The sequence below is a fragment of the Cynara cardunculus genome, assembly GCF_001531365.2.
Source record: "Cynara cardunculus var. scolymus isolate 2C chromosome LG 4, CcrdV1, whole genome shotgun sequence".
NCBI classification, from domain to species: Eukaryota; Viridiplantae; Streptophyta; class Magnoliopsida; order Asterales; family Asteraceae; genus Cynara; species Cynara cardunculus.
Window position 1 is genome coordinate 14,012,556 of NC_037531.1, and position 11,799 is coordinate 14,024,354.

An 11,799-nucleotide genomic window follows, 5' to 3' on the forward strand; every position below is an offset into this window, starting at 1 on the left:
CTGAATCTTTAAGAGGTGAATCTTGTTTGACAAAAAAAATATGTATTTTAATGGTTTTAAAACCCTCTGAATAATTTTGTATCATGGGTCTTCCTTAACCATTCAACGCCCTAATTTATTGTAAATAATTATCAAACAATTATATTTCATTTTGCACTATATCATGAGAGTCTCTTAATCATTCTAACCATTTAATCATTCTGCATCAAATCATTCAGCAACTGCCAAACAGTACCTAAATTCTCTCTTCTTTTTTATTGGAAACCGGTGTTTGGTTTGGTTTGTAGTTCAAAGCTTTTTACAGACATAAATTTTGTTTGCACAGTCCCGTTCAAAGACGGAACGTAATTAGTTTTCGGTTTGTTGTCAAACTTGAAACGACATCATATTAGATACATGTTTTTTTTAATTAGAATAAACTCATATGTATTCATTTCAAAGTCTTAAGTTTGAAATCAAACCATTTTGTAGAGACCAATTTTCGATTTCCTATTACATTATTTCTTATATTTTACATTTGGTCAATCTGATCTAGAGATGGTCAAATGGGCCCAGTTCGGAACCGGATTTTGGCCATCTCTAATTTGATCCTTCCTTCTTATGACCTTATTTACACCCTAACCAGATATGATATAACTTGTTAGGTCATTTCAAAACTTACCCCCGATAATTATGGGCAATTTAGCGGTTATATATATACTATTTTTTTTTTGAAAATTACAAGAATAAATTTTCAAATCGGTAGTGGTTCAGATCAGTGGTGGTCGACGATAGTTTAGATCAGTGGTAGTCGACGGTGGTTCACTTGGCGATGGTTCAGTTGGCGATGGTCGACGGTGGTTCAGATGGCGATGGTCGGCGGTGATTCAGATCGACAGTGGTCGAAGGTGTCAACGTTGGTCATATTGGGTTTTATAGGATTATGGTATATTGGGTTAAGGGCATATTTGGTATTATGAAAATAAATAATTTCATTTCTTCAAAATACCATGTAGTTACTAAGCAATGTTAAATTTCTTTATTTGTAGAATTTGTAGTATCTTGAAGCTTTCTTTCCTGAAAAATAATAAACCAAACGAGGGAATGAAATTTGGTCAATTGAATTCAATATTTCAATTCCATCAGATTCCTTCAGAATCTGCGAACCAAACGCCCTCTAATCTATAACCATTATATTTAAACACTCGACGATAGTACCTACTTGTTTAATTATATTCAATCATTTTTATGCATAACCATTTATTGTTGTTGACAAGTCACGCCTTTGTATGAAAAAAGTTACACAAAATTTTCAAATTCCTTTTCATTTTCTTTTGGGATTAGTTTTTGTGTTCCACATTATTTTTATTCGGTTTTTTGTTCAGCCAATCTTTAAATAAAGTGAAATAAAAAGCAATACCATATATGTCGTCTGGAAACTTTAAATCTTTAATGTATCTAAGAATGTGGACTAATTCGTTACAGTGAACTACTTGATGCTCGTTAAGAAAATAATCGACCATTTGAGCAACAAGATGTTAGCTCAGGTGATAATAAGGTATACAGCTTCCTAATAAGTCATCAGAAAATATGACATTCACGGGTAAGTAGGGGAAGAGAATTGGGTGGGATATTTGGTTTTTTAGTTCTTTCCTCGTCCACTACAGAAAGCAGGATGTCAATGATTGCACTTTCTTACGTTTTCGAAGCTTGATTTGGCATGAGGAGATAATGAAAGTTTCGACATATATTTAATAGAATATTTGTTAATTTCAAGTCTAGTTAATGTGGTACTTCAATACATCATCTGATAAGGGTAGACGGGTATAAATGCCCAGAGCATCGAGTCTTTTTTAGATAGTAGACTTTGGCTCCAATACACATATGAGATATGTTGAATTCCATAAGATTGCTGTCAAAAAAAAAATTATTAGAATAAATATAGTTTTAATCTCTAAGGAGGTTCATATATCAGTTGTATTTCTGACACATCACACTCTTTCTACACCCCTGGAATGGCCCTTGCCGAAGATGATACCTAGCCATTTTTAACCCTTTTCCAAGCCTAGTTAACGGTTCACCAACGCACAGTAAGATGACCGATTCGTAGTTTTAGTTCGGACTGTTAATTAAAACATTTTTTGTTGACAGGACATTGTATTTGAAATGAAGTTTTCGATTTTACCAAAAAAAACCTGACTTGCTTTGTTAGTAGTTGGTTCGTCATAAGTCATAACGAGAAGGTTTACATGATATATTTTGTTTGAAGATAAGCTTTGACCGGGCTTTATGCCCTAGAATTAAAAAAAAAAAAAAAAAAGAGTTTTTACCATCTTTAAGTCTTTAACCCTTTAAAAATAAACCCTTTTTTTATGCATTTTCAAATTTGACTGACCACGTTAAAAAAACATACTTTTATTATCTCATTAGAAACCAATATTGACATATATTTCAAAGATCATGACCTGATCTCATGGAGATGTTATTCTTATTTATTTTTTTGGAATGATGTTCTAGACTATACATGGATTAATCTTGACAAATTATGATTGCAAGAAATTAGTCTTGATAAACTCATTGGTCACAATTGTTTATGTACATCTGGAATCAAATTCTTGGCAGATGAGATATTTCATCACATCTTCTGTGACCTCAACCAATAAGCCACAACCCTTGTGATTGGTTATCCCAATCTTCATAATATATACAAATGATTTTTTGCAAAAATAAATAAATAAATAAATTAGTTTTGAGGTATTTGTTTTCTTGAGCAAGAGATATCATAAATACTGTATATAGTGATACCAATTAGACTGTGTGATCTAATCAAGACTGGGTTATCTTATCATGGGGGAGATGTTCCTTTCAGATGCAGCAGAATTCATAGATGGCCAAATACTGTATATAGTGATACCAATTGAATTTTTTTTTATAATTAACCTGGATATCCAACCCGTTATGCGAGCCGACTAATTCCAGGGCAACCATCTGCTTTGCAGATAGTCTGGAGTCACCGCATTTAAATCTTCGTGGTCACAAGGGGGTTTTTATTCCTTCTTCGATTTGAACCTGGGACCTGCTGGTACTTTTGACCTTTAGAGCTAAGCTCAAACCAATCAGGTACCACCCTTGTGGTTACAACATATTGGATTCTTTTGTTAAAACGTTAATACAACCAAACAAGCAAACAGAAATAAAGAGATAGGGATGTAAACAAATTTACATAGGTTCACCCAAAAAAAACTTGGGATTAAAGGGGGCTAAAAGAAAATTGAATTTTTTTTTTCTATTTTGACAAACCAAAAAAAATTGAAACAATCTGCTGTTTCAAGTTGAACATCTTTTTGAATTCTGAATGATTTTATTGCATATTTATCTAAAATATTTGGATCTGATTTTTATCTAACCAAGACTTAGGGGCCGTTTACCAAACACTTATCTTGGTAAGCGTTTGCCAAGTCTTATTACCTTACCGGATGAATATGGTAAGAACCAATAATCTTACCCAGTAAGAACGAGGCCCGGTAAGTGAGTGCGACGACTCTTACGTGTTTAATACTGAATTTGTTGTCAGTAAGAAATTCATTGTTCAGTTGTGATCAATGTGAGTTTTTATTTAAAAGTCTGAAATGTTTTGTTAAGAAGTAAGTTGGGTGATGGTTTTATGTGGTTTTTGGTATGTTAATTGTTATTGTTAACATACTTGAATTGAGATCATATTATCAATTGTGGGGATGATATTGATTTATTATAAAATCGATAAGAGAGGTGTAAAACGGATAAGGGTGACATAATCGACATGAGAGGTGTATAATGAGATAATAATCAGGAGATGGTGTATAATAGGATAAGGGTGACATAATCAAGAGAGGTGTATATGGATTATAGAATAAGGGTGGCATACTCAATGATTTTGTTTAAATTGATCACTTGTACTTGATGAGATAAAGATGGATTGTCGCATCTGCTTGATGCAGCAAATTGAGGTTATCACATCCCTTTGATGCGATGAGGAGTTGTTATCGCATCAGTGTGGTGCGACAAATTGTTTTATCGCATTTGCTTGATGCGATGAGTTGGGTTGTAGCCTTAGCTCGATGTGATAAGCATGGTTGTTGCATCCTTGTGGTGCAACAAATTGATGCATGGTGCGATAAACATGTAATAGTCACATAATATGGTGTCCGACAAATTGATGCATGGTGCAATAAACATGTAATAGTCACACAATATGGTGTGCGACAACTATTGTTCTTATATTGACTTTTAAAGTTTTACTTGCCAAAATTCTTTTGGTGATTTTCACCACGCAAAGCTACCAGAGAATTACTCATTGGACCTTATGGTCTAACCCTCATTTTGTTTTTTAAACATGTGCATTTCAGGACAGGTACATCCTACAGGTAAAGGAAAGGGGAAGATTTGAGTGAAGTCTCATAGTTTTTGCATTTGACTATATGCTAAACTTGAGTTTTGTGGAAGTTGTTTTCCTACATGAACTTGTGAATTTGTTGTGTTCAAGTCAAATGACTAAACAATAAAATCGACAGTTTGTACAGTTTGTACAAATGACTTGGTTTGCATTTAATGCATCCACTATATATAAAATCAAATACAAACCAATCACTTAAAATATCTATGAAAATGATAAATATTCATTTATTATGATTTGTATTTATATAAAACGAGCTCATTAATTATGATCAACGTTTTATATTAGACAACAATTGATATATTTATGAAACCATATATTCATTAGACTAGATAGACGGTTGAGATTGATTTGTATGGTTTTAACCATGGTTTGTATTTAATTTGTTCTCTCTCTCTCTCTCTCTCTCTCTCTCTCTATATATATATATATATATATATATACACACACATCCTTATATTTTGGGAAATTTATAGGAATAGCCATTTTACAAAATGATTCACTTTTTAGCCATCTTAGAAACTCATTTCCTTAACTAGCTAAAATTTACCAAAACAAAAAAACTTTATGCAAGAAGGATTTTTTTGCGTAAAATTTATTTTCAGATGAAAAAAAGAACAATGAGTTAAAAAAAGGAGTTTAATCTAAAAACTTTACACAAAAAAAGATTGTGAAAATCACCAAAATGTCCAAAATATACCCGATATATTAACGAAATAACCAGTTTTCACTAAAATTGCCAAAACGTCCACACGGATCTCCCCCGGGGGCGATTGTTGACCGGGGGGGGGGGGGGGGATCCCCCCTAGTTTGACCGAAAAAGTACGAAAAATATAATAAAAAATGATTTTGGTGGGTCCCACATCATCCCTTTGGGGTACAAGCCTCATTTTCTGTGGATCTACCCCGGGGTGATCCGATTTTTATTTTTATTTTTTAATTTTTTCCTATCGATTAAGGGTATTTTTAATAAAAATGAGACGATATTTAAACTGTTTTTTTTAACCTTTGTAGGACCAAATTTCATGGTTATAGTTTATAAAATAAAACAATGATAATTGTGGACACACAAAAATTATTTTTATCTGATTTGAGGGACACAAATCAGATATTATATCTGGTTTAAGTAGTTTGACCGCTATTTCGTCTTTTAGTGTTTATGATTTGACACCGATTTGACAATTAAGAGGTATTTTAAATAAACATGAAACGATATTTAAACTATAATTTTTTTTTACCTTTTTAGGACAAAATGTCATGGTTTTAGTTTAAAAAATAAAACCATGATAATTGTGGTCACGAAAAAATTATTTTTATCTTACTTTGGAGGGGAAAATCAGATATTATATCTGATTTACGTAGTTTGATCTCTATTTCGTCTTTTAGTGTCTATGATTTGACGCCGATTTGGTCCTAAAAAGGTAAAAAAATATATATTTAAATATCGTCTCCTATTTATTAAAAATTGAAAAAAAAATTGAAAATAAATAAATAAATGGGATCGCCCCCAAGGGGTGATTGGGTGACGGGGATCACCCCCGGGGGTAGATCCACAAAAATCGAGGCTTATACCCTAAAGGGATGCATGTGAGACTCACCAAAATGATTTTTTAATTATATTTTTCGTACTATTTCGGTCAAACTAGGGAGGATCGCCCCCCATGGTTAACGATCGCCCACGTGGGAGATCCGTGTAGATGTTTTGGTAATTTTGGTGAAAACTGGTTATTTCGTTAATATATCGGATATATTTTAGTCATTTTGATGATTTTCCAAAAAAAAATTACTACATAAAGTTCATTTTTAGGAAAAAAAAAAGTTAGAAAAGGAGTTTACGTATAAAAAAAAGACTATGCAAAAAAACTTTACATAGAAAATAAATTTTCCGCTTAAAAAAAACTGTATAAAAAGATTAAAATTAAAAAATATTTTATAAAATAAGTATTTATGTAAATTTGGCTTATATTTTCAAACCTTTGACTTTGAAAAAGTCTTCACTGGCTTTCTATATGGGGTTGATATTGATACCCCTCTGACTCCTTTCTATCCCCGGCATATGTCCCTCCTCTCACACGCCATCCGTTCCTCACACACCGCTCTTCTCACACACACTCACACACATTCACTTTTTTTAATTTTAAATTTTAAATTTATACTTTATACCTCTATAATTAATTAATTAATTAATTTACTTTATATTTTTCACTTTTAAATTTTTTATTTTATACCATGATTAAATTAACATACATAATCGTATATCAATTAAAATATGTTTAAAAAATACGTTTTAATTTTAACAAGTTACGCCATTATAATCGTCGCGTCAATACCTTCGAAATGAGCCCAATATTGAATATTTTTTGACTTAATTATATTATTATATATTATATACTATAAAAATATTTTTAATATTTATATTTATAGTTATTTATTTAATTTATGATATGTCATTTGTTTTTTTAATTTTCGTTTTACATCATTATCACATTAAAATACATAATTTTATATTAACTAAAATACGTTTTAACATGTCACGTTAAATTTTATCTCATATACATCAAGTAACATGTCACATTACGAACAATAATATCGACATTAAGTACAAAATACGTTAGGAAAATACGTTTTAACATGTGTACCCGTAAATTGTAGAGAACCTGTTAAAATAATTTGATTTAAAAAATATGTTTTTATTTTAACATTGTGCGAGTATTCTTCTAGTATTTATAAAAGTATAAAATGTATATAAAAAATCATATACAAATATAAAATTTAAAAATACGTATTTTTAAAACATTATTAATTAATAATATAGAATTAATTAATTTATATAATTATAATATATATTAAAATAAATTAAATTATGTATATTTTATTATTTCTCCCTTCTATATATACTATGGAACCAATCAACCCCAAAGCAAATTGCATGCAATATTTAATTTCATTTCTAATCCTTTCTTTGTCACACAATCAAATGTGTCTGCTACTTTTAGCCGCCCTCTCTCTATCCATATCCACCATTTGCTACCGCCTTTACTTCAAATTCATCAAGGTCCCATCGGAGATCCAACGCCATTTCCGTCAACAAGGTGTCGGAGGGCCAACCTACAACGCCATTTCCGGCAACTCCAATGAGCTCCGGCGGCTGATGATGATGGCTGAACACAAATCGCCACCTGATGAATCTTTCAACAATGACCATGTGGTTCGACAAGTAATGCCACACTACTACTTTTGGTCCAAGGTTTATGGCGATCAGTTTTTGTTTTGGTTTGGGACGAGACCCAGGTTAGCCGTCACCGATCCGGAAATGATCAAGGAGGTGTTGTTGAATACGAACGGCTGGTTTCGAAAAGCTCGAGTGAACCCCTTGGTTAAAGCTTTGTTTGGCGAAGGAATTGTGTATTTGGAGGGGGAGCAGTGGGCTGTTCATAGAAAGATTACAAGCCAGGCGTTTAATATGGAGAGGGTTAAGGTAATAAGTTTCCTAAAACCTTTAACAATATCTATGAAATATTTAGGGTCCGTTTACCAAACACTTATCCGGTAAGTGCTTACCGGTATACTTTAACACTATTATTTACTTATCGGGTAAGATTTTAGTCTACAAAAACGACATTGTATGCAACAATTTACCCAGTAAGCGTTTACCGTGGTAAGAGTCGTCGTTCTCGCTTATGGGGCAAGACTCATGATCCTTGTCTCGTTCTTACCGGGTAAGATTCTTGGTTATTATCATATTCATCTGGTAAGGTAATGTGACTTGATAAGCGTTTGCACAGGTAAATGTTTGGTAAACGGCCCGTTAGATTTGATACAGTACTAAGTTTTTTTTTAATCTAATATCGTAAATCATTTGTAATTATTTTGATTTACTATTAAATTAAATCTTGCATCCCATTAAATCGGATCCACAACTATTATTCCCATATATAGAGTTAGGTTTTGTTGAGAAAAAAAAGTTAAGGTGAGAAGCAAAGAAGAGATTTCAACCTTTTGATACAAATTATGATAAGATGCATCGAGATATACCAGATCAATCCCCGTATCAAGCGTCCATATCACTTCTTATGCTTCTAACATTAACTCTTCTTATCACACGATCTTTCGTCTCCATACGTATATATACACATAATTATATGGTATACTAATGAGGGCTTTGGCCATATTGTTGTTCTCAGGATATGGTCCCAGAAATTGTGGCAAGTACTAACAGCTTACTAGCTGAAATAGAAGTGAAAATCGGAGGCGAAAACCGACTTGAATTCGATGTATACAAGGAATTTAACAATCTCTCGGCAGACGTTATATCAAGAACCGCTTTCGGGAGCAATTTTGAGGAAGGAAAGCGCATCTTCGAGATTCAAGATCAGCTTATCAAGATTGCATCCGAGGCTATGCGAAGTGTTTACTTCCCTGGATTCAAGTACGTCTTCAAAACCCATTATCGTCACATGTTTTTCTGAATACAAAATCTTGAATATCTGTTGTGGTAGAAGACCGGTCTGCATACATCTTAACACAAGCCCATTTCTAAGTGGGGTATATTGTGCTAGTTTGATTGGGTTTGGTTTACCACAGGTACCTGCCAACCAAGAAAAACAGGTTAAGCTGGAAACTTCAACGCGAATCGAAAGAGATGATAACGAAGATTATTGAGAAAAACGACAAAACGAGAGAAAACCCGAAAGCTCTACTTTCGTTGCTAATGTCTCCCTACAAGACCAAGGGAAATGTGGAAAAGAGACTCGGTCTGAATGATATCGTAGACGAATGCAAAACGATCTATTTTGCAGGCAAAGAATCGACGGCCAATCTTCTAACTTGGGTATTTCTTCTTCTTGCATCGCATCAAGAATGGCAGAACCGAGCTCGTGAAGAAGTCGTTCAAGTTTGTGGCCGTGATGAGCTTCCTTCCGCCGAGCATCTAGCCAACTTCAAGATGGTTAGTTTATATTCTTTACAACCTAAAGAACAACAAGAAAAGTCAAGAAACGATAACGTCATTTAACTTCGTTCTAACAACTTATCATAATGTTATTATATATAACGCACACTATTTTATTTGGACATCCCAAAATGTCCATTTTGTTGTAATGACCCATTTTCGCGCTTTTTTTACAAATATTTGTCGCAGATTAGCATGATACTAAACGAAGCACTGAGACTCTACCCTGCGGCGCCGATATCCGTGAGAGAAGCCTGCAAGAATGTGAAGCTTGGTAGCCTCCAGATTCCGGCCAACACGGAGCTTTTCTTGGCCATGGCTGCTGTTCATCATGACCCTAAGATTTGGGGAGAAGATGCAAACAAGTTCAACCCCTTGCGATTTATAGAGCCGAAAAAACACTTAGCCTCCTACTTCCCATTTGGTATAGGTCCTCGAATTTGCGTTGGCCAAAACCTCGCCATCGTGGAGGCCAAAATCGTTGTGGCTATGATCATTCGGAAATATCGTTTTGTGGTCTCACCGTCTTACGTCCATTCCCCATTCCAGTCTTTAACGGTTGGACCCCAATACGGTGCTCCGATGATCTTTAGTAAAGTATAAAGTTGATGTAAGATTGCGAATATATACTGATATAGATAGAGAGACGGGATCAAGTGAAAACAAACGGTGAACAAATAAAAGAACACGAGAACGGACAGATCACATGTATACTCATTATTGTTAATATGTTGATGACATGTAGAATAAGTGTACTTCTGTTTTTGTGCACAACATGTTGTAGTAACATGAGTTCCGTAATAAAGATGTCTTTGGTCGTTATTTCAGATGTCTGTCTTAACTACGTTTGTCGGTTATGTTGTTATACGCTTATTGAGGCGCCATCGAGGCAGCCACCCTCCCTCTGACACAGCCATCAAAGAGGCATTAGATTATCGATCCTTGTTATTATGTTACCGGATAAGAGTTCCGATCATCGGCATGCTCACTCGGTAAAGTTTGTGGCACCTTGTAAGAGTTTGGTAAAAGGTCCATAGTAAGCAAATTTAGAATATTTTTATTATCAAAAACATAAATATATTTTTCAAATGTTAGTAAAATTGAGCATATCTTTTAATTTGAGGCACCATTAAGTATTTGAAAATCTAAGGGGTTGTTTGGTTCGTGAAATTCGAAGGAATTTGATGGAATTAGAATGGCAAATTCCCTTGACTAAATTTTAATTCATTTATTTGGTTCATTTTTTTAAATGGATGGAATCCTTCAAATTTCACAAATTAATGAATTCATCATTAATTGGGACAATGTTAGGAATTGAACTCCATCACTACCCATCACGATCATGCTACTATTGTTCGTCATGCCCCACCACTAACCCCCCATCACCAGCACACCACTACTGTAGCCGCCACCCATTGCCACCCTACCCACCACTAACCACCATGTCACTACCGTTGTCATCACACCACCCCATGGTCACTCACTGCACATCCCTACTACGACCATGATACTACCATTACTGTCACGCCCCTAACCTAACCCCCACCACCACACCATTATTGTTGCTATCACAACTGCCACTCACCCCACCACACCCTACCCTACCCTACCCCAACCCAACCCAACCCAACCCAACCCACCACTAACCAGTAACCACCATCCCACCACTGTAACTTAAGCAACAAAAGAAAATACGCCCTCCTTCCTTCCAAAAAAACTCAGATTTTTTCATAAACATAAGATCACGTAGAGACTTAAAAACTCAAATTCAGATTGTATAAAACTCGAATCTATGATGTAAATAATCTTTTCTTTAAAGATGTAACAAATATTTGTCCTCCTGGATGTCTATAGTTGGTCTTCAACATAGTCATCGATTTGTAAAACCAAAGCGGCATCCTAAGCATCAAAGGCATATTTCCTCTTTCTTGATAAATTAATTTTGATACTAATCGATATTACTATGCTTACAAGATACTAATCGATATTACTCGTTGGATCTTACAACTTTTGCCACATAGATCTCGAAAAAAAATAAGCAACTTTGAAAAAAAGCCATAATATTTCAAGTTAAGAGTGAAAAGTTATGACCACACGAACTAACATGATAATCGATTATGAACAATAAATACTTAATAATAACAACTCGATAATGAGCTCAATAGGAACTCGAGACTTGTCATAAACTTGTGTCGAAGACGATGCTCTCATGGTACATAATGAATGGAAAATAAAATCCATGAGTGGAAATCATAAGTATTTGAAAGATTTAAAAATAAATGTGTAAATCATCCACAAAACTTTGGAAGTCCAGTGTTTTACTCAGACCTCTGATTGAGTATAACATACACAAACAGTCGTATATCTACAGAAACTCACGTGATGTTTAAGTAATTTTGATATGATAATAATCATCTTATTTTTTGGACAAAAGTTG

The 11,799-nt window shown here is 33.9% G+C and overlaps 1 protein-coding gene across 1 annotated transcript; it reads left to right on the plus strand.

Moving 5' to 3' along the window:
• Positions 1-7,388: 7,388 nt before the first annotated feature.
• Positions 7,389-9,965, plus strand: LOC112510900 (cytochrome P450 734A6-like). The gene is made up of 4 exons (XM_025116254.1): positions 7,389-7,889; positions 8,596-8,840; positions 8,996-9,359; positions 9,552-9,965. The coding sequence occupies exons 1-4, from the start codon at positions 7,389-7,391 to the stop codon at positions 9,963-9,965; spliced, it is 1,524 nt and encodes a 507-aa protein (XP_024972022.1).
• Positions 9,966-11,799: the final 1,834 nt, after the last annotated feature.